The 24,146-nt window shown below is 45.3% G+C and overlaps 1 protein-coding gene across 1 annotated transcript; it reads right to left on the minus strand.

Moving 5' to 3' along the window:
- Nucleotides 1-856: 856 nt before the first annotated feature.
- On the minus strand, nt 857-24,093 carry LOC135914532 (developmentally-regulated GTP-binding protein 2). The gene is made up of 13 exons (XM_065447440.2): nt 23,920-24,093; nt 23,080-23,168; nt 21,236-21,307; nt 20,569-20,658; nt 19,774-19,834; nt 18,921-19,011; nt 14,424-14,496; nt 13,652-13,742; nt 12,442-12,616; nt 9,809-9,897; nt 9,122-9,180; nt 8,198-8,251; nt 857-1,106 (listed from the first exon to the last, which is right to left on the minus strand). Exons 1-13 carry the CDS (start codon nt 23,981-23,983, stop codon nt 1,020-1,022), a joined length of 1,095 nt encoding a protein of 364 aa, XP_065303512.1. The 5' UTR covers nt 23,984-24,093; the 3' UTR covers nt 857-1,019.
- Nucleotides 24,094-24,146: the final 53 nt, after the last annotated feature.

Consider the following 24,146-nt stretch of genomic DNA (forward strand, 5'->3'; position numbering starts at 1 on the left):
GGGATGGCAAGGGAGTAAACGTGATCAAGCACACGCTAGAAGAGGGGATGACAGGAATGGCACATACGTGCCCTCTCCTCCTAGCATGCGCGTCCATTTGCGGGCTATGCACCATATCTTGGAGGTAATCTCTCCGGTACAAGTGCAAAGGCCAAGCCAAGGTGATCAGTGCCTCGATACGCATTGTGTTCCTGCATGTCTAGCATTGGCGGTTGCCTAATCTCAAGTTTCCGAGACAAGGTGTGAAGCATTCACTTGCATTGTGGCTGCGAGTTTGTGGTCGTCAAGAGATATCTGTTAATGTTTGCCTGAGTGGTGTGTGACACCACTAAAACTATGAACCTTACTTTGTGTAGTTGTCTCTGCTGTCGCCAACAGCTCCTTTTTGGCAAAACCGTGACTTTTTTTTGCTTGCTCAAGATGAATATCCGTATCTTTTGTCTTTGTTTATGGGCACCACCTGCAGCCACTAAGTGCAGTCAACCAAGGCATCCAAGATTTACGGTGCAACACACGCAAATTTTGGACACCGTGAGCCACATCGGCGCACTGCTTTTGGCACGATCTGCACGGCACGCACTGGTGCTCATAACCTCACTATTATGGCCCGAGCTTCTTGCGATTTTTTTATAAGTGCCTACTAGCAAGATACTATCCACCAGGAATGCTCTGGGAATTGGTTAGGTTTTTTACTGCTGAAACTTTATAACCTCAAATTAATGAAATTTGCATTTTAACAAAGTTGTTCGCTTCAAGTTTAACTTTGTTATGTCGAGGTTTCACTGTTAATGTTCCTTCTGTCAACTGGTGTGTCTCAAATAAAGGAAACATGCGAGTGAATAACACCACACTGGTCTCAAGGCAAGTTGGTCACTGGGCTTGTCGCTTTATGATGTTCTTTCCTTGACAATACATTGTCATGAGGCTTGCGAAGAAGAAAAAAAAAATGTTCCGCCAATACACTTCATTTATGGCAGGCATTATAAATCATTTGCAGTTCCTAGGGCACAGCGGTTCCATCATTTTTTGACAATCTGGACGACATCTTCGTGGTGAACCACATGCTGCAGGCCAACCCTCTGTGGGCTGTACTTGGTGCTCGTGCCCTGAAGGAACAGAAGGAGAAAAGAGTGTCAGCGATCATGCAATCAGCACGACATTGCATGCAGGTTCAGGGCTGCACATAAAACATACTTGTGAACAACATTTGTAATTCAAACTCTATATTTACACATTGCAGCACTTTCCTGTGGGCTCTTGTGCTGTTGCTGTTTATTGTTACTGCGCTACGTGAAATAGGTTGGCGCATGTCTCCTTTTCTAGAGTGGTCATGGCTGTGCATGGCTGCCACAGTGGCTGAACATACACACAGCCAGCACACCCTGTTTTAGAGGTAATCTACTTTGTGTACAAAATGTGGGCGTGCTGTGATGGCGTGGCATCATGTGCGCTGTTTTCCCGCGTGTTTAGTACTCGAGGTTGCGTAATGTCAAGTTTCGGAGACGCAGTGAAGCGAGAGGCAGATGAAGCATTTGCTTCCCGCTGCCAGCACTTTTGTGATAGCGCAGTTCCACTGGGCAGCTGCGGGCCACAGGTGCTGCTATGGGCTGTCCGGTATTGCATCCTGGCACTGGCCGCTCCAACACCGTCTGGGATGCTGGGTACCGTCCACTCAGCTGCTCTGTGCAGTGAGTGGGGTAGGACCACCTCGCAGAGCTGACGCTTCCTTGCAGCTGCCTCTTTTGTGTCGATTTTGCGTGAAGCGTTTGGATGCTCGTTGTTAGGTCTAAGGCTTTCCGAAGCAGCTTGTTGCACGTGGAGGGACACAACCCGGTGGACAGTGGTGTTGAGGTGTTGGAATTTGCTTCCCTCATTTTAGTAAGCCTTGCACGAATTCAAATTACTCGTTTGACTCAAGGAAGCGACCTTTGTTCATGCAAACTTGGCATCTGAGCAGCTGTCCGATATCTTTGTGAGCCGAAGTGAATACGTATTGTACCGTGTGAATGATGCGAATGTAGAGCGTCTCTTCCTTGCGGTACTTCAGTGGTTTATCGAGAGCGCTTGAGTGTACGCAGCGTAAGTAGAGTCACCTCTAGTTTGATGTCATCTGCATATCATCTGTGCTGCGGCCTCCTGCCCTTGCCAATGATCGAGCCACCCCAAACAATGCAGGTGCCTGTAGCACTTTCGGCGCAGTGGCCGCCTTTGTTGGCTCGCAACCCTCAGAAGCTAGGACAGTGGCTGGCAGTCACCCCTTGTTGCTGCAGCCCTCTCAGTGGGAAGGTGTGTTGGTGCAAGTGACATTTGCTCATGCCAACTACCACGTTGCCTTTACAGAGTTCTGACCTGCAGTCGTGTCACTGAACCTGCAGACATGCCGCCTGCGTACACCAGCGACAATGTTCGCATGTGTGCTACATATGAAAGTGTGTGGACATTTCCTCGGTGGCACAGCTGCTGCTGCACATAGTGGCTCTTCTTTGTGATGCACACAGTGATGGTATACCATGTAGCATGGTTTTGCCATAGTATATAGCGATCTAAGTTTCGAGGGATGTGGGGACGCTCCGCTCTCTTGCGTCCCAAGCTTGTCTCCGCATGGCTTTGTAGCACGTGCGACGCAAGTAGTTAGTAGCTGCACAGTAATACGAGAGGTGGCATGACTGTTTCACTGCTAATGCCACCTGACACTAGGGCGCAAGAGGAACTAGCCTGCTCTGACTTGGGGTGGCTGCTGCGTGTTTGCTGGCATGCTTCGCGAGACCTTCCCGTGAAGGCTTTGGAGCGGGACACCTGAATGGATGAATGCGAGTGTTTGCATGACTGCAGCTGCAAGCGACTTAGGTGTTAGTGTTTAGCAGGGGCAAACATATTCACTCAATATCTTTCGTGTGGGGAGTTCAACTTTCTCAATTTATCGCCGCCCACCAGCATGATCCATTCACGGTAATGCAGCTAGATGGCACTGGTGTTTAAAAGGCGCAATAAATACCTTTTTGTTTCCACTAGCTTTTTTCCCAGTTTTAGAAAGCATCATTTTTCAATTCCTCTGCAGAAAATATACAGTACTCAAACACCCGTTTATCACTACCTAAAACAAACACTTTTTTACTGACTGAAGAATCGGCGCTCTAATTGTGACATTTCAAGCCCACATCAATTTTAGCCCCAACACGAATGGCAAAAGGTGACACCCTGGTTGAGTAGGTGTGCCACCAAAGGTCTGAGCAGTTGGCATTAATTTCTCTAAGTTACGAGATCAATTGTACCTCTCGTAGAAACAAATCCCCACTTCTAACTGTACTGCCATACAGTGGAAAGATGGATTGCTTTCTTGAGTGGTTACCCCCACAACTGCAGACAGAAATTTTGCTTTCTGTCACCATTTAGGTGCACAACAAACCCAATCACTTCAAATACAGCAATCGAACCAGCACCACAAATGTCATCCTATCAATTATGAGAATGATAATCTTGCAGATTTACTGGCATAAGATAAGAATGGAAATTTACTTGTGTCGCTAAAGACGCTGCAACTCAAAAAGTTTGGTTACATAAAACAATGTGCAATTCAACTGGTTCGACAAGCATAACGTTATACAAAGGGAGGGCAGAAAGGAAGCAACAAGACCGCTAACAAGTTCAATTTTCTCGAAGGGATGCACGAACTTAGTATACAAAGGGTGTCTAGCAAGTTGAAATTAATCCCCTGAGTTTTCCCTGTTTTCCCCCAGTGCCTTTGTGAAATTTTTTGAGCGACACAGAACTTCGTTTTATGTCAAGATGGGTTGACACCATGTCGCCCTATGCTGCCACTCTCTAGTAAGCATGTTAAAAAATTATGTAAAAAAATTTTAAAAAAGACTTAATTCAGTTTGAATAATAAGGACTACTGTTTATTTTATTCAAAAAGAAAACAGCACGGCAGGGTTAGTAAAATGCACGGCCAATAAGATGTCTTAAAAAAAAACGTAAAAACCATTGCAAATCAAGTCGTACATTCTCATACGAATAAAAAGGAGATGCATACAGAAGCAAATATATTCAAATATGAGCAATTCCTATCAACTGATAGCAAGCTCATCGCTATGAAGCCTGAACTTTGTGACACGTGAGATTCTCTTTCAACAGTTGGTACGCAAACCTCAACTGTCCTGACATACTCTCAGACCACGTACAATGCATCAGTGCCGTGCTTCACTGCTTTAAGGGGGGAGGCTACACTTGAAATACAACTTTTTTATTTGTGGACAGATCTCAACGAAATTTTCACACATTGTGCATTTTAATATGCAGATTCTAAAAATATAATTAATTTTGCCATAGGATAAGCACTTTCTGATATAATCCAAATGCATTGTATAACTGAGTCCTTTGTTTGGAGGAAAATTAGCTGCTAAACAGAAAACCCTAACATAGTAATTTGAGTATAAAGACTATCTAGGATGTTCAGGGAGTGCCATAAGGTATTATTCAATGTTCTAGGCTAATCTGAGCAAGAGTTAGAGCTCATCAAAGTTGTGAGAAAAAAATGCCATCTTGACATGTCAAGAATTTGACCCATTTCAAAAACTTTTGGAGAAGAGTGCTGCTTTGAAAAGGTGCATATTGCTTACTGCATACATTTATCTTTCTGGCAAAAAAAAAATTATGTTGATAGCTGAAATAGGACAAAAGCTATTTTACCTCCAAAATTGGAAGTCTGTCGGAATTGTTGTTTTGAGAAATCAAGGAAAAACGTTCTGCAACATCTTTATTGAGAACATACCAATAAAATCTCAAGGAAATTCACTAGGGGCATAATCTGGATACATCTTATCTTTTTGCCACTTTTTGGCCGGCTTCCTTGCGCTCAAAGAGGCTTCTCGCTTCTTGCTGGAGTTAGCACTTCGAAGGTCCGGCGCTCCGGACGTTTTCCGGCGCTCGCTGCGCGCTCGCTACTTTCTTCAGTCGTGAAGGAAACGGTGCCTGCACGATCTGTGCCAACACGCGTGGCGTGGGCGGACGAAGTGTTGACGCTAGCCGCGCCAGTTAGCAGCTCGGAACTCGATCCGGTAGAATGTCCAGGCAGACCAGCAACCGGCAATTCCGCGAGCCTAGCCGCCTTCCGTCGCGCATTGCACAGCCGCTTGACGCGTAGTAGCCTTGAGACAACAATCTTTTCCGGCCATCCGGGCAGCGAAATGAGCATCTTATCAAACGTCGCGAAGCAAGCGGCTGAACAAACGTAGACAGCGGCGCGATGAAACCAGAGATAAACAGACGTAGCGAGACGCGAGAGCGGTCGAGCGCGCGCCGACGAGCACCGGACCAATAGGAGCGAGGCGCGCGGGGGTGTGCGCGCTTTGGCCAATCGGCGGCACGGACGCATCCTCCAGAAATGACGTGATAGCGTCGGTTTCCCTTCTCCGACGCCATTTTGAACTGGTGCAAAATGCGCACAAAGAAAACAGCTTCAAAACAAGCGCAAGATGGCGGCCATCGGCCACCGCGTTCGCAAATGGTGACGGCGCGAAGTTTGAACATTTTTGACCAAATTTTGCCGATTTCGCGTTCACCCTGGCCCCTTTAAGCGCGATTTTTTATTATTTTCCGATTAAATTTAGCTTCTAGATTTCGCGGAGGGATTCTTGAATGTATAAACGTAGCGAAAATGCACTTTTCCGAAAATCGACTTTTTTGTGATTTTTTGCCGTTTCAAGACCCGCGTCCCCCCTTAAAGGGTATATTTTGGTTTGGGTGAGGGACACCTGCATCCCGACGTCAGCCAACACTGTTTTTTGAGCTCAAGCTCCTTCAAAGAAGCTGCGGCACACTTCCTTTCCCGTTCATTCTTCAATGCGTAAGCTGTTTCTGCTTTCATCTCCTTCCACCGTGCGTTCGCCCTACGGACCATCTGAAGCAACCTCTTAGTCAGTGGTAGAGTCAACGCCCGATTTTTCAGACTCCCTAGGAGCTGCAAAAATGTCCAAAAAATCACGCAGTTAGAAAAAGTGAATGCATGTCTTTTACTGCCCTTAAAGGGCCCCTGACCTGGCCACATAGCAAATTCCGGTTATATGTTAGAAGTTATGTGCCCTCTAGGGAGCATTCTGCTGCAAGAATTTTTCAAATTGGTTCATTTATAGCCGAGATAGAAATATTCCACTGCCGCAAACCCATGATTTCAGGAGGCGAGGGCCACTGCCAAGTGAGACACTCTTTCCACTTGCCCCGTCTAGCCTCTGCAAGTGAAATTCTTTCCCTGGATTCTCCCATACCGGAGCTTGAGGATCGTGTGACGCATGCATCACAGGCCCGCCTTCATTTTTTTCCCTTGCTGCTGTGCTGTGCACTTCCGCTGACGGTGTCGCACGCGAGCTGTTGCGTTTGTCTTGTATCGTGCAGTACACAATTTTGCATGCTGCGCACAAGAACATTTGACTAGCGGTATAAGCCAGTGCTATGCGAATACTGAGGAAGACACAAGCGGATCATAGAGCATGACCGCAGGCTTGAACATTGTAGAAAATAACATACTTTTGTTGTGTGCGTGCACGAATGCACAACATGGGAACATGCAGACGAAACGTAAGTACATGTCTCTTGCAGCGGTGCGAAGTAGAACAAGAACACACAGATGTTCAGTTTGTGTGTTTTATTATATCTCTAAACTTTAATTTGTTGACTGAAGCAACAAATTACACAAATAATGGATGTTGCCTTGAATAATTGAAGTCACAGCAGTGCGATGTACGTAGGAGTACTTGAGCAATTACGTCCGCTCTCCGACTGGGAACACGGCGCTCGCGACGAGAAGTGCAGACAGCATTCGGTTTGAAACTTCAGCTCTTATCGCGGCGCATAGCGATAAGAGCTGAAATTTGCCACATTACAGTGGCAGCAGACACGATCGTAAGCGCGCATAGTATGCACGGTGCTTGTCAGCTCAAAATGGCCAGACTTGGTGAGGGGCCCTTTAAGGGCTCAAATCGCTGCAGGCACATCCGAAAAAGCTTGGAAGGCCTGCCAGTACACTAATTAGGCATATCGGTGCTCGTACTGTGACAGGAGATCGTGGGTGCAGGCGTGTATAATTAAGGAATGCATACTGTGCCCCATGACAATTGCCCCCGTTACCACGCTCGTTATGCTTCACCGCAATACTTTCGCATGTGCTTCACCACGTAACATTGCTACTGAGGCGAAGCTGACTTTTGGGAACCGGCATTATGCAATGTGCCGTGTTTTCCGAGCTTCGAAACAAATTGTGAGGACCATAAAGGCAGAGTGGGTGCCGTTGCTGATAGCGGCGAATTCTTTCAATGAAAAACACGGCACACAATGGCAAGAAGCTTAATAGTGAACGTCGAAGCAGCTAGGCCCAGCATTGTCGCGGTGGTGGCTATGGCTGCGAGCAGATCTGCATGTGAGAGCGCCAGTTCGAAGCGGCAAGGTTAAAATGGCGGCAATAGTGGTGGCTTTGATTAATGCTGTTTCAGACCGGCGGTATTGGCAAAATGTCCAAAAACTCGGATGGCGAAAGGTTCTCGCGTCCGAAATTTCAGACGTTCTAATACATTAAATCTACGGGGGATGTGGTGTTGCTGCAAAGCGTTCAGGCGTTCGGAAAGTCGGTCGTTGACGGCACACTGGCAACTCCTCCAGCGGACGGCACAATGTCAAAGAGGATTCGTTACAGTTCCTCTCTACCGCGACTTTCATTCCCTTTCAACAAAATTACAGCTCATTTTTCCTGCTAGAAGCACAAATTCCCCGAGTTTTCCCTAAGTATTTTCAGACTATCTAAGATTCCTGAAAATTCCCGGTTTTCCTTGTTTTTACAATTGGTAGACACCCTGATATATAGCAACGCAAAACAAAACAAAAGAATGTATAAATACAGGAAAACGGGTTGCAGCAGCATATACAAATGATACTGCTATCCTATCACTATGCAAGTTCTTGCATCCATTCAATAAAATTCAGTTGTTAGTCAACGGTGTGTTTCCTTCCTGTCATCCCTCTGTAACATTATGCTGGCAGAACCAGTCGACATTCACCAACTCGTCCAGCAAAACACCATTTTAGTACAATTCATGCCAACTAGAAGTGCCAGAAAAAGTTCACAGCGTTAGGTACCCACACACTCCTTACACACTGAGGAAGTCAAAAACGCTTCAAGTTGGTCAAAAGGCCACAGCATGCGACTCACCCAGACGAGTGCATACTTGAAGACGTGGACAATGCTGCGGTGGATTGCGTGACACTGCACAGCGGGTAAAGAGAGAACACCATGAGAATTTCGAATGTGCTGTCAAAGATGCTTGAGACCACTCTAATCTTTGCCAGGCAATGTCTGCAACGTTGCATGCACTCTGCAGGCCTCACTGTGACAGTTTGCACTGCGATTAATGTGCAGCAAGGAACCTGTCCCTCAACTTGGCAGTAGGTGCCTCCAAACATGAACAAAACATCTAATTGCCATGTCATGCAATTGCACAATAGAGGGACTCATTTAACTGTTTCAAATACAGCTGCTAGTAACAAGAAGAATTTAACATAATAACACCTTAGGTACCAGGCCATTTTCCAAAGTGCAACAAATTCAATTTCTAAGTAATCATTAGCAGACTTTAAATGAAAATGTTATTGATTGGCAACATGCTGCTGAACATTTAACTAAATTTTTAATATATAAAAATTCCGAAAAATATGAGAACGTATTGTAATTATCTTAATTAGGATAATTAGTGTACCTCAAGCAACATGGCATCTTTCTCGCTGTCACTTCAACTTAAACACTTCTTAATCAAAACCAAAGTTCTCTGAATTAGAGTTCATAAGAAGTTCTCGAATTTCTGCATTGTTAAAGAAACATGCTGACTTTTTCCACCAGTCTGCTATGTTGGAAAACGAGGTGCGAGCAATACCAGCAGTCAATAAGCTTTGCCATGCCACTTGTCATATGAAAATAAAACCTGCAATAAAATTTCATTTGAACCAACTTCTGAGTAGATGGCGCAACCATTCTACAGATGTTTCATGTTTGTGAATTATCTCAGGCGTGGCTAGGGGTGCGCATTAGTGGACGATCGAGCATACTTGGGTACAGCACTTAAAGGGTTAGGTAGCTTACCACATGCTCAACTGTTGCGTTCCTTCGGAGAATAAGGCCACCATCAAAGTCAGGAGGAGCTTGAAGACAAACGGAAAAAAAAGGTATGCAAGAGGGAAACAGACATATTACAGTGGCATTCTTTCCTAACCTTATCCCCATATCCAAGGGCAAAAAAAGAAACTGTTTATTACGTAGTTGAGAAAATGAGGGCCAAATTCCCATTAGTAAATTTCGTGCCAAAAACTGCCACATCATGACATAAGCGTAATGCCAGAGATTCTATGGCACAGTCAACACTCGTTACAATGAAATCATGTCAGCCACAACAATACCTTCTCTGTATTCGACACTCGTTACAAACATACATAGATATTGGCCGAAAAAAAAAAAAATATGAGACTAGGTCTATGCCTAAGAAACGCAAGTAGGGTGCTTCCAATGGGCCAGCAAAGGGTCTCCCGCGGATTTTGATAGTCCGTCACCACCTTGCTCTGCCGATACGAGGCACGGGAAGATCAACAAATTACACACACATGCTCTTACAAATATGCTTGGATGTTTCTTCTGTAAGAAACAATATATCAGTGAAAAGGGACAATCACTGAACGTCAGATTAAACAGACATCACACGGACACAGCTAAAGAGCTTTAAAGCCGCCGGGCACACACTAATGATAAAGAGTTACATTCAAGACAGCTACTCACATCCACGTTTCTTGGTGTAGACCCGAATCAGAGCCAGGTATTCCCACAGCCTCTCCAGGAAATAGTCCAGGTTCAGCTTCATGTTGCAGCTGCAGGCAGGCACAAAGAACGAATGCAAATCAGCATCATCATCAGCCTATTTTATGTCCACTGTAAGACGAAGGCCTCTCCCTGCGATCTCCAATTACCTCTGTCCTACGCCAACCGATTCCAACTTGTACCTGTGAATTTCCTAATTTCATAGCACCACCTAGTCTTCTGTCATCCTTGACTGTGCTTCCCTTCTCTTGGCACCCATTCTGTGACCCTAATGGCCCACCGGTTATCTACACATTACATGGCCCGCCCAGCTCCATTTTTTTTCCTCTTTATGACAATTAGAATATCGTCTATACCCGTTTGCTCTCTGATCCACAACGCTCTCCTCCTGTCTCTTATCGTTACACCTATCATTCTTCGTTCCATCGCTCTTTACGCAGTCTTTAACTTGCTCTCGAGCTTCTTTGTCAGTCTCCAAATTTCTGCCCCGTATGTTAGCGCCGGCAGAATGCAGTGATTGAATACCTTTCTTTTCAATAATAATGGTTAGCTTCCAGTCAGGAGCTGATAGTGTCTGCCGCATGCGCTCAAACCTATTTTTATTCTTCTGTGAATTTCCTTCTCATGATCAGGGTTCCCTGTGAGTAATTGACCTAAGTAAATGTACCGCTTCACAGACTCTAGAGGCTGACTGGCAATCTTGAACTCTTGTTTCCTTGCCCAGCTATTTATCATTACCTTTGTCTTCTGAATATGAATCTTCAACCCCACTCTTATGCTCTCTATGTTAAGGTTTTCAATTATTTGTTGTAACTTGTCCCCAGTGTTGCTGAACAGGACAATGTCATCTGCAAACCGAAGGTTGCTGAGACATTCACTGTTTATCTTCACTTCTAAGCCTTCCCAGTTTAATAGCTTGAACATTTCTTTCAAGCATGCAGTGAATAGCATTGGAGAGATCGTGTCTCCTTGCCCGACCCCTTTCTTTATAGGTATCTTCCTAATTTTCTTGTGAAGAATCAAGGTAGCTGTGGAATCTTTATAGATATTTTCCAAGATATTTACATAAGCCTCCTGTACTTCTTGATTATGTAATGCCTCTATGGCTTCTGTTATCTCTACTGAATCAAATGCCTTTTCATAATCTATGAAAGCCATATAAAGAGGCTGATTGCAGCACTGAATGCAAATCAGCTGAAGGCTAATCGCAGCAAAACTTTAGCTCGTGCTTTCTTCTTCTTGGAATGAAAGTTATGCCACTACTGACCATGGACAACAATTATAGTCTATAGATTCCCTTGAACAAAAAAATGCTAGATGGAAACAATAACAATAATTTATGCACAAGGCAACAAATATTGTGCAGAAACCATTGACAACGACTGTCAATGTAAGTGAACAGCAAGATGCTTAAAGCTATTCACTTTTTTAAAGGAATGGTTAGCTTGGCGGCGTACAGTTGTTAAAGAGGTAACAGCTGTTGTTTCACTGTGTAATTCTATAGAAAACAGATTGCTCATATGTGCATTGTTTTCGGAGGCACCGGCATGGAAGGCGACTGCCATCCTCTTCTTCCGACTGAGCCCTCTCCCATAGCTGCCACAGGGAGAGGCGGTGGTGTGAGAAGGATAGGGCTGCCCTTCCCGAACGCAGCGCTACCGCATATAAAGCTCAAGACATCCCAAGGCTCACGCGTGACAGCAAGTGTGTCTTGAAAGAGCTGGTTGGCATTCGGGCACTTACAACATTATGACAGTTTTGACAAGGGTACGACTAAAACTGATATCTTCAAAAGCTGTTCACCTTTATCACTCAACTTGGACCAGGCAGAAAAATTGAATAAAGGTGCCCGAAAGTCAGAATTAAGGATGAAGTCAAAAGGCATAGCAATCTCCCAGAGATGAAGGGCATGAGCACATTAAAATGCAGGTTTAATAATTAGTTCAAGTCAAAAATTTTACTAGCTGGAATTAATGTAATAGTTCTGTGGAGACCCGCAAGGTGGAGAGAAGTAATTAATAAAGGGAAAATTAGACATCCACCCAAATGTAGTGAAGTGCTACAAAGGAAATCCATACGGGTTCCTAGAAAGAAAAGCTTCGCAGTTGAGGAAAAATTCGTCCTGGTTTGGGACTCAAACCCGGGACCACCGCGTTTCCGGGGCAGCCACTCTACCATCTGAGCTAACCAGGCGGATAGCAGATGGCAGGCAAAGTCGAGTTCATCAACAACTCAGAAGCAAAGGCAAGATTTTCTCTTTATTAATTACTTCTCTCCACCTTGCGGGTTACCGCGGAACTATTACATCAAACTCTTGCCTTTGCTTTTGAGTTGTTGATGAACTCGACTTTGCCTGCCATCTGCTATCCGCCTGGTCAGCTCAGATGGTAGAGCGGCTGCCCCGGAAAGGTGGTGGTCCCGGGTTTGAGTCCCAAACTAGGACAAATTTTTCCTCAACTGTGAAGCTTTTCTTTCTAGGAACCCGTATGGATTTCCTTTGTAGCACTTAGCTACGTTTGAGTGGATGCCTCATTTTTCCTTTATTAGCTGAAATTAACAATAAGAATGAATCACGTACACGCTGCGAGGCTCACCTGACAACAACACTGTGCGGCTGGCGGGCAAGCCGGTCCACCTCCTCAATGGCAATCTGGTCGATCTTGTTGTAAACGTATACACAAGGCAGATAGACCCTGTTGCGCAGGATCACGTCAATCAGCTCATCCGGGGTACAGTCCTCACGGAAGAGGACTTCGGCATTGAAGATCTCTGCATTGGGAAACATTTTCGGTCACGCAACCACGGACCACTAAAAGCAGCAAGCTTTCCTTCTCATTTTTCTGACCTTATAAATTCAGCTCTCAGCCAAGCAACTGAGCTTCTAAGGAACTGTACCTCTCAGAAAAAAAAAAAAAAAAAGCTTCTGGACTTATTTTTCATCGCAGTTTAGGATCAGTACAACTGGATGCATGCAAATAGGCAACACAGGCTTGTGCAGTGCTTTGGTTATCATTCTTCTGGCTAGTAGCACAACATTTCAGCCAGTACTACTTGCAATGCTGCTGCACTTAATTGAAACAACAGCACATGACCCCACGGCCATTACTACTAAACCTGACTCAGAAATTCCTGCTCGTGCCATTTCAGCACCAAGTGGCACTGCTGCCAGTATTGCCAATGTAATGCAACACATGCAATTAATAAAAATAAATTAATTATTGTCTGTGAAGAGACATCAATAGCACCATTGTAATCATGTCATCAAAGGTCATGCTAAGGGTTTCCTCTTGTAGTGGCCATTACAATTATGCCACATCCACACTGGGGCATTAGGCACCTACAGCGATCGGATAGCTCCTGCGGACAAAATGCCATGTCATTCATACTGCTTGTCCACTGCACAGCCGAAGAACTCGAGATGCTGCGAAATTTTACTAGTAGCGCCATCTGTCAGGTATACACCGAATTACACACGCACACGGGTATCCCAGATGTCCCTGTACGCCCAACACTTCCTCCACTCGCGCCAAGTTTGTGTGTGTGTGTTTTTTCACATCGATCGAAAGGACAAGCCTCAAAAAAGAAGACGAGCAGGCACATTTATGGCTATGCATCAGGAGCAGAAGAGGCGTTCCCCAAAGAAGAGATGGCACCAGGGGCGGTGATGGGTACGACCTACTCTGCAAGACCTTTGTGTTCTGACTGGTTCCCAGCGAGGGATTACAGATGCCAGATGTCCCAGTGTGAACGTGCTCATACTGCTGGCACAACTGATAAGAGCCCAGCCCTGGTGCAGTCACTCACTGTACTCGTGAAGAACCATTTGGACGAGCTTCTCGTCACACTTTGTCAGGTTGCAAGTCGAGTTAAAGCTCAGGCCTCCTGCTTTCTTTTCCTGCAATCATAAGGGCAAGTGAGAAACATAAGTGCCTCGGACGATAAGAAACTCTAATACCATTAACGAAAGTTTTAAGAAACATCAGCAAGCATTGTGCCTAGGCATGGTGCAGTTGCAATACTTATTTTAAAGCTAATCACAGGACATTCTCTTAAAATAATGGTGCACAAATAGCTACGTGACTTCTTAGTAGAAAACATGCAGTAAAGCGTGAGAAAAGGCTCGCTCGCAAACCTATGTGTAGCTTTTTGTACAGACCTATGAAGTTTGAAAGAAAAAAAGAAAGAGAAGAAAATATTCAGAGTAACTTTTGTATAGCCAAAATGTAAACCAACTCTTGTATTTTATTACAGCTTTGTCATGCAGAGAGTACCATTTTCATGGTTGAGAGTACTACCTTCGAAAAAAATGTAAAAAACACCACACCTCTAACTGTGTTCGCTACATGCCAACAAAGGGCACAGCACATTACAAACTTCACCTGCAAACAAATTGCCACCAAATGCACACTCTCGGGCAGTTAGGAACAACACATCTTTGGCCCAATGGCCAAAGCTGTGAAGAACTGTGCATTCTTTGACTTGCACTGTTTTATAACATGTTAGTAGTCTTTGGCCTAAACACTTCTCGGTCTGTACACTGCATGCAATGGCGTACAGCAAATTTGTGGTGACTCACCTTGAAGTAAATATTTGGCGGCAGCTTGTTTAGCCTGATGCCGACGGCTTCCAACTCTTGCTCCAGCAGCTTCCTGGAAACCATGGTAAGTTTAGAGTTTTGAATCCACCGAGTGCAATTTGAACTAAATGACAGTAAACGAAACTAAACGGAACTACAATCCTGAGTTCCTAAACGTTCTTCACAGCATGATCTAAAGCACAATTGAAACGTAACTGAAGCAAGAATTGGGCAATTTCTCAATTTCCTAATTGCAGCTGCAACATATGATAAGTGTTTGTGATGCTCATGTAGCATATAAGACGTGCAGCAAGCAAATGTGCTGTGACATCTTTAAAGGATCCTCGAATCACTTTTTATTGTAGTCTAGAAATGCATTTGAAATTAAAATAGACTCTTTCAGAGATACTTTGCTGCAAAAAGTACTTCAATGTGTTCAACAGAAGCGGAGTTATTAGCAATCAAAGATCACCTATGATACCCTTCTCAGTGCTCCAGCACCTTTTTCAATGCCTTGCACGGCAAAGGCTACAGCGGAGCAGGGAGCGCCCACAATGCTCTGCCTACTGAACGTCACTGTTTGATTTTAGCTGTTGACTGGGATGCCACTACTTCCGATTTCAGCACCTACGATGCGCCAAAGTTGGAGGCTATCCCTCAACTTATGGTTCAGTTCCGAGTGCCTCATGTATTTACTGTGTGCTACAGCGCACGAGATAGCGATGCGCAACTGTTTCATTACATTGAGTGCCATGAGTAGCACATTCTCTTTCAGACTTTTCTCTGTAGCAATCACACAATCTACAAGGGTCGAACAGAACATTGTCTTTATGTTCTCTTGTGCAAATATATTGGCAATGCGCCCATTGGCTTAAAGACGCAGACATAATCGGCCACGGCCAATCTGGAACGTGTGCCTTGTGTTTCAGCTGTGATATGGCGTAAAACATAGGCCTGTGCCGCGTGCTACACTAGAGAAAATTCAACATCTCGCGTCTGGTAGAACATGTCCTAGCTCATGCCGGAGCTGCCAGACCAGACAGAGTGCATTGTGCACAAGCTCGGCTGGCCAGCAGCTTGCTGGCCTACAGTTTAGGTGCGCAAAGAGAGTGGGCCAAGTTAACACCTTTGTTAGTCACACGTTGGCGCTCGGGACCACTCGGCACGCACCTAGAGCAGTACCCTACCTGTAGCCACGTCACTCACACAGGCCCACCAGCATATGCGGTTGTCCCACGCGAACTGTAGTGAGCTCAGTGATGGGGGCTCATTGCAGCATCTTGCAGGGGCAGCGTTATCTAAGCTATGCAGCTACATGCAACTGCATGTAGTGGCCAGCTGTAGTGCGTAAACTCGTAAGCAAGCTCGTGCCCATGTGCCCCAATCTGACCGTGCTACGTGGTGCAGACTGGCTTTGTCCTGCACCGGCTTGACCAACGAAGTAGTTGCATCCAAATTGCTTGTCTTGAAGTGCTATCAATAGCTTGTTACAACACGATGTTTCCCAAGGCCAGGAGCGGCCAGGAGTGAGCGCAAGCTGGCAAGCGTACGGGTGTTCTGACCTTCTTAAGTTTTGCATGGTTAGAGGCTAGTTGACTGCTAAAAACTAATAGAAATTAGTGAGACCCAATGGCTACGACACCGATAAACATTGCAGCCAAGGCTTAATTCCTACGTGGGCGAGCATGAGACTATAATCAGCTTCTTCTGGAAGATCTCCAAACTTGCCAAGTTGACTCTATGGTTGTTCTAGAATGCAACAGTCTATTTTATTGCAATAGCATTCATATAGGCACTCCAGCTGCTTTCCTGCCACCATTGTTGGGGTCTCTGTGATGTTCCGTAAAAAGCCCAAGTGTGATAGCATTGTCGCTGCGCGCATATACTGTCGGTGTGAATGAAAGCGTGCGAGGATGAGCCGAGGGTGGTGGCTCTATTTTACAAGTGCAAGGGAGGAAGACGGGAAGAAAGCGCTCCATCTTCTATCGCACACAAGACACTGGGGAAATGGGGGGGCATTCTACTCCAACGGCGGCAGCATAGGGCATGGCTGCGTCGGCCTTATCTTGAAAGCGATCTGTGACAGGGAACAGAATGCAGGCATGCCGAAGGCCGAGAGCTTCATGTGTGCTGTGTTCTCGCCGCTTAGTTCGCGTTAAAGGGAGAGGCAGCCCGAAGGTCAATTTGTTTGCAGCTGCTGCTGCTCTTCATTATGCCAGTATTTCAACGACTGTCTGCAGTCATTGTGAGATACGGCCATGTTTTGCCTGTGCGTGCGTGTGACACCATGCTCGTTAATTTAGTTAGTAAGTGAATGTTTACAAGTTTATACGGCCGATAAAGCCATGTACTATCCTTACTTTGTATAGCTGTTTAATGATTTGCTATTGCAATTCATGCTTTGCCTCTCGGGGGAAACTGCCAGTTTTTTAGCAATAAACAATTACTGCAGAAACCTGCGTATATTACGAACCCGTACATAATACGAGGTGAAATTTTTGGGACATGATATGGAAAAAATTGCTGGAAGAAAAATTTATTTGCTTATGAGTGAGGAAAACATTTATTTAAATTGCACTCTGCAGTTCAATCACTGTCTTCCTCAGCTGCGCTCTCTTCGGATAGTTCCTTGTTGGACATATCTTCCCATAGGTACTCATCTTCTGTGCCATTGAACATGTTCAGAGATGCCGCACTTCTTGAAAGCATGACGCACAAGGTACCCCGGTATGCTCGCCCATGTGGTCCACAATCCACTTGCACAGTGTGGCTGGCAATGCCTGCTTCAGTCGCCCAGTCGGCGTCACTGCAGGCTCACCTGAGCGCATCCACTCTGCGTAGCACTGCTTGACCGCGTCCTTGAACGGCTTGTTCATGCAAACATCTAGAGGCTGCAGCTGACACATCATCCCACCTGGGATAACGAGTTCAGTGCCAGATTCGTGCAACAGCCTCTTCACTGAGTTGGCCAAATGCCAACGAAACTTGTCCAGCAAGAGGATGGACAGGAGTGACAACAGTGCTCTGGGCTGCCTATGTCACACGGACTTTATCCAGTCCAGCTAAAGACCCTCATTAATGAAGCCTTTCTCATGGCATCTCATGGTGACATTTTTTGGCAGCTCCTCACCTTAAGGCACTGTCTTGCGCTTGAAGACGACATAGGGCGGGAGCTTGTGGCCAGCTGCCGTGCACGACAGCATGACGGTAACTCACGTCTTCTCTTTGCCAGTGCATAGGACATAAACCTGTTTAGAGCCCTTTTCATGGATGGTGAGGGGCGATGGCATGTCCAGATAAACTGGAATTTGGTCAGCATTGCCGGTTTGCCTTAGTTGGAAGTTCTTGGACTTGCAGAGCGAAATAATGTGAAGCTGGAAAGCCACAAGCAGCTCGTCGAATGATTCGAGCAGCTTTTGCAAAATCGAAGTTCGGCAGCACAAGGAAAATCCAGCACGGCACATGTAACAATAAATGCAGTGCTTGCTGACTTTGAAGGCGGAGCTCGGTAGCTCCTTTTCTCTTGCTAGCTCTCTAGCTTTTGCCTACGCTCACAGCCAGATGTGCGGCTCGCTGTTGGCATACAAACTCCATCACGGCGAGTTCAATTTCCAGGAATGTCCCATTCTTCAGGCCGCGAAAGGTTCTTTGTGTTTTGCAGCATGCGAAAAGGGCTTCTTTCTGTCATCGCCATCCGCGAATGCTTCGCTCATTGATGCCGAACTGCCTATCGGCCGCACTGTTGCCGATGTCGTGTACAGCTAAGATCACCTTTCTCTTGAAAGCAGCCAAGTGCCGTTTTCGTGGCCCTGAAATCTTGCTCCTTCACTACGTAATAAAAAGATGCACTTCACGAAGCGTGGTTTGCACGTGTGCTGCCAAGGTGTGCACACAACAATAAAGAAACGATTCTGTACCCACGCAGCAATAACGAAACCAAGTCATAGCCACACAGCAATAACGAAGCCGAGCCGAAGCCACACAGCAATAACGAAGCCAAGCTATAGCCATGCAGCAATAATGAAACCAAAACTTCGTGCCTGAATTTCTTAATGAAATTTTCGCTCAGATCTGCATATAGTACGAGGCGGAAATTTGGGACACTAATAACAGGAAAAAAAAAAGAACCTCATATTATACGCGGGATTTTACAGTAAGCAGACCTGTGCAGACACTCAAAATTCATGCCATCATTACCTGCTGGCACAAAAACTTCAAGGCAGTGTCAGCACCTATCACTCACCTCCATGTCTGTTCTGGCTTACTGTACCTCCTCTGATAGCAAGAGTTGGTATTGCAGAATCTTAATTTACTAATAGAGCTCTACTTGATATTCCTCCTCAGCTCCTTGGTATTCCTTTTAGCAAATCCCCAAGTTTTCTTAGCACCATGACTTCATGCAAATCCCTCTTTTAGATGGCTGTAGACACACACATCTTCTTCAAGAAGTGAACAACTAAATGCACAACTGTCTCGAACTTGAAGCAGTCTCCTTACCGATGCACCTCGCTCTTGCCGGCATCCAGCATCATGACAACAAGGTCGGCAGTTCGGGCCACGGCAATCACCTGGCGTCCTCGTCCCTTGCCTAGAGGGCGACATGACACCATAAAGGCGTACACTGGCATAAGCTTCATACAGCAGTGGCTCTGTTCATGCTTGTGACGAGAACGCCTTAAGGAACACTAGTGCCCATGTGGTATTAACACAGAGAAAGTGCTATATTTTAGTCCAGCAAATGCTTATACAGCAAGGTTGGGAAACGAAGTCCCCTTGGAAAAAAGGACAACCACTCAAGGTGTGTTGCATCTTCCGAATGGGCCGATCGTTACTTTCATGTTTAGCACATGGACACAGTTATAAGAGTCGCTATAGAGATATGCAACAATTCATAAAAACAAAAGTAGGATTTGGAATGAGCAAAAATGCTCAACTTACCAGCTGACATAACGGTTTTAGCAGCAACAAGACCTCTACAAGGCAATACTTTAGTGCGTAAACAGCCTAAGAGCTCAAGAACTAGGTTTGTTGGCTTCATTCTGTCCACCCGTTTCACTACACCTTTGTCATCAGTCCACCTCCTCATCCTCAGCTTCATCCTTGGCATATGGCGAAGAAAAAACAGAATCTTGCCCTCCAATGACAGTGTTCAAAGCCAATGCACTATTCACTCAGCCATTGTGTACCATTCGCGGTTGCCAAATTTATGTGGGGTGTTGTGCATCCCGTAGACTTTTGATAGTGGTGGTTTTTGTGCATGTACTTTGGAGACTACAGCAGACAAAAATAGACAGCAACACGAAAACAAACGACAATGCACAATGCTAGAAGCAAGAAGTCAAAGCTGTACCTTGAGAGGCACCTTCGATGATACCAGGCAGATCGAGAAGCTGTATGTTGGCACCTTTGTACTGCAAGAGACGTCACGGAAACATTAAATTTGCAAGGTGCGCACAAATAAGAATGAGTGAGTGCAAACTCAAGCTTTCCACAAAAGCACCTTGTCATTGGCCAGTTCAACAGCAATTGACACAGGACATGGGAGCAAGAACAAAATGAAGTGACTACAATTGCATTATCGAATTTGATGTTCCAAATCAGCACACAGGCTAAAAAAAATTGAATTGTGGGGTGTTACATGCTAGAACCATGATCTGATTGAGTCACAGCATAGGGGGTGGGGGTACTCAAGATTAATTTCAAACACCTGGAGCTCTTTAATGTGCACCCAAATAAAAGCACATGAGCGTTCTTGCATTTCCCCACAACTGAAATGCGGCCGCCACAGCTGGGACTGAACCACCCAGGCTAGGACAGACTCCTTAGTGGAAGCCTCTGAATGAAAAAAAAAGCAACCAGTACAGATGTACACAGAGGGCCAAGGCGGTGGGCAGGCACTTTCTTTCTCTTAAGGTCACTTTATGCCTACGTACCAACTAAAATTTTGGCTGGTCAAAACGCCTGACAGGTCTTGGACATCTGTTTCCTTTTGTAACTACTTAACATTTCTTTTACGCATTAGGTCAGGCTCAAATTAGTCTTTTTTAAAGATCTAGTGTTTTGACATAGACTAAACAAAAACCAAAATTTTGTGGCCCCCAAAAGCGGACAGCATTCTTGTTGTAGAAGTATTGAGCGATTTCACCTCAATAACACCAGGGATGCAGGTGAGTGTGGTGAACTCATACGACGCTGACTCGCTGTGGGTGTCAGTCATGATGTTGAGCAGCGTGGACTGCAACAAAAAATTAAAGAATATTTATGTTGGCTATGAGCAAGACCAACAAACAGCATGAACTTGCAAACGAGATAAGCATTTCACGTTGTGTTGATTGCATGCTAAAACATAACCTCACTGAGCATAAAATTGGATGCGGGGTTTCTTTGTGCTAAATTAATCCAGCAAAAACATAATACACATGCCTACATGCATTGTAATAAAGGTCGCATATTACAGAAAACACGAACAAAAGGAAATAAAATATATAAAGAGTTAAGATGAGTCACAGCGATGCAACACTCAACAGCTTCAAAGACCAAACAAAACAGCACCAAAACAGCTTGGTGGCCATGGTGCAAAACACGTGAAACCATATGAGGAAATGAGCACTACGAAGCACTTTCCTGTTTGGTCATTTCTTTATATGGTTTTACCTTTTTTACACAACAATAAGCAGTAACAAACTAGCCCCGCAACAGGTAGCGATAAGCTGAACGTGTTGGCACCACAAGAGCAGCTTGTTAATTTCTCAGCAATATCTATATTAAAAGCTTGTTTACTTCTCAAATAGCAAGAAACAGAGCGCTCTTACCTTGCCAACCGATGGAAAGCCAATGAGAGCGACACGCGCATCGCCCGATTTCATAACATCGAAGCCTTCCCCCTGAAACAAAATATAAATTTGGTTAGTTGGGCTCTGCGTGGCTAACAGAATGTTAATCTCCGAGAGGTCAGCTGGAATCCTCAAGTGTACTGTCACATAATTAGCAAGGTCTCTCCTACAGATCATGGATTACGGTTGTAAACAAAGAGATATAACAAAGGGCATAAAAAAGAATGTACCTTGGTAACTGCCCATATATGGCGCAATAACATTGCGATTTACACTGAGCAGCACTAAAGTGGTGGGAACGAGAATAGCTACAAGATGTGTTTCAACTTTCAATGGAAGCTCACTTGGAATACAAGCTCTCTTTCTGGCAGGACATACTACCACAGCAAACATGATGGTGAGTGAACCACACACACCAGCACACAACCAAAATGGTCAGCACGATTAATCCTCACACCCAGTGGCGTAGCAATAGGGGGGGCCGGGGGACCCGGGTGCAAGGGGCCTTGGAGGGGGTGTGTGTGTGTGATATACGTCTGAAGACACCCCTCTTTCCGCTGGCTACACCCGGGTGGGGGGGGGAGGGGACGACAGAAGAGCTGTGGGCCCCGGGTGCCAGGCGACCTAGCTACACCACTGCTCACACCCTTTCCTTTTTATTGATATGGCCAAAGCCAAGAGATGATCACATTCAAAGTCAGCAATAAACACGTTACATAAGCAGGCAGTGTACCGCTATAAATCCATTGTTTTTCCTGGTTACTGCTTTCATTGAATTATAGCTGTTATCATGTTATCACTTGGTGCAAGAGTGCTTTCTGTATCCAAAACTTTGTGAATGTTATTACCAATTTGGTGGTGAGACAGGCATGTCTAATCAGATTGCATGCACAACACAAATAGCACTGTACAATTTTAAATCTGCGCTTTAGCACCGGCGACTGCTTTGGCATATGCACTGATGCATGTATAATAAGTGCAGAGACATGGCCAGTGATTTTAAATCTGATGTGTGATTGCACTTGCTGCAGTCATCACTTTAGTGTTACTTTGCCTTCTGGGTACAAGTTCAACCAACAATAAAAATGTAAAAAATTATTTGTGCATGCTGTTTGGCAGTGTTTCAGCTTTTCTGCCTTCACTACATCACGACAATACATTAACAAAAAAGCAATTTTGTCTCAGTCTTGAAAAAAAAAGAAACCAACTAGCCTAATTGTCTTCATTAACTTAAAAAATAGCAAGAATCAAAGAGCCATCCCAGAGAGACTTCGCTGATCTAGAAGTTGCAAGGAACTCAGGCTGATAAACTTCTCACTCTTATGCTGAACATAAGGTCAACAACTTTCTTTTACTGTTTTGTCATACCCTCTTCTGATGAATTTGGGGGAGGGGGCCACATCCTTTGCACTGCCCAGCTACTAAGCTGCTGTATTCGTGCCCGACTCTGCATGAGCAGAAGCATTAAGTCTCTTACGGAGCACTTACTCCACAAAAGTCTGTCATCTCATAAAGCGGTCGTTTAAGTGGCGTGCTGGTGATGCACTAACAAGAAGCAGTACCCTAGAACAAGGCACGATCAGTAGGTGTTGTGCACTGAGCCTGACCACTAAGTTCACTGGAATAGTTGGGCAATGTTGTGGACCGTGGGCATGGGAAGCACCATCTACCGGCATACAAAAAGGATATACATTTATCGGCATCAGCCAGTTGGCCTGTTTTAATGTGTTGGTTTTGTGCGATGGCAATAAACTGATATTGTCGATGCCCATTTCACGATGAGACCTGGGAGATTTAACAGTGGCTATTCACAGTGAACTTACCTTTTCCTTTGATTTGCCCTGTGGCTCCAGAAGCTGAGTCCTGTACTTTGCTAGCTTGGCCTTCAGCAGGCCCAAGTGGTATTCCGTAGCTGTGCCCAGGAAGACAAGAACAACCACACTTTTAACACTGCATGAACATGCATGCAGTGGCTCACTTTGGTTAATTATTATGTCCTCACAGCCACTGGTGACATTGTCACGTGAAAGTACTAGGAGAACGCTGTGTTTCCAAGTATTTATATATTACAGTGATTGTTTGTTTAGTCATGCTTACGTGTGCAGGGTACAAAAGTGCGTGGAAATCTATCAGCAAATGAACACTTGCAGCCTGAAAACTCGACAGACAAGTTAAGAGGATTGTAACGACTCCTCCTTACGTCTGCAAGCATCACATGCGGCGCCTTTTAAAGTGCCAAGCTGCCAGTCTTGGGCAAGTGAAACAAAGGCGCTAAACTAGCAGCTAATACCCCGATACACAGGACTCTTTAGATCCCGATCGCAAGTGCCCTGTGTGATCGGGCTATAATTCTGCGCTCTTCCTTGATTTAACTGGCGTGGGCACCTACGTGACAACTGAACTTATATCGAAACGCGGATATGGGCTCTGCAAATCCAGGGCACTTTACTCAATCCGAAGGTGTGACCGTCGCTTTTACTAAACTCCACGAACATGCCTATTCGGTCTACCGCGACGACAGTTGGCTGACAAATATTGTCACTGTCACGTTCGTGGCACACACGTCTCGGCCTTATTTTGACATCGGCCTTACCAACCGCTGGGCGCAATTCAGTCGGCTGCAGCGGCACCGGACAAAGCGAACAAGCAAATTATACACGCACCCTTATTTTTCTGTGTCCGGGAGATTTCTCTCTCGATTTCGCTGATCTTCTCGAGGATACCCATGTTGACTTGTAACCGCGCGGCGTCCCGTTACAGAATCAGTCCAAAAACACGCCGTGGCCGACCCTCACTAGCGAAAAGACATGGTGGACGCCGCCATATTTGACAGCGCTAGGGCTTGTAGCGCCCCCTGTCTTTCAGACGTCTTCTCTACTTGCGAAGCAAG

This window comes from Dermacentor albipictus, chromosome 8 (assembly GCF_038994185.2).
Source record: "Dermacentor albipictus isolate Rhodes 1998 colony chromosome 8, USDA_Dalb.pri_finalv2, whole genome shotgun sequence".
In the NCBI taxonomy this organism is placed as follows: Eukaryota; Metazoa; Arthropoda; class Arachnida; order Ixodida; family Ixodidae; genus Dermacentor; species Dermacentor albipictus.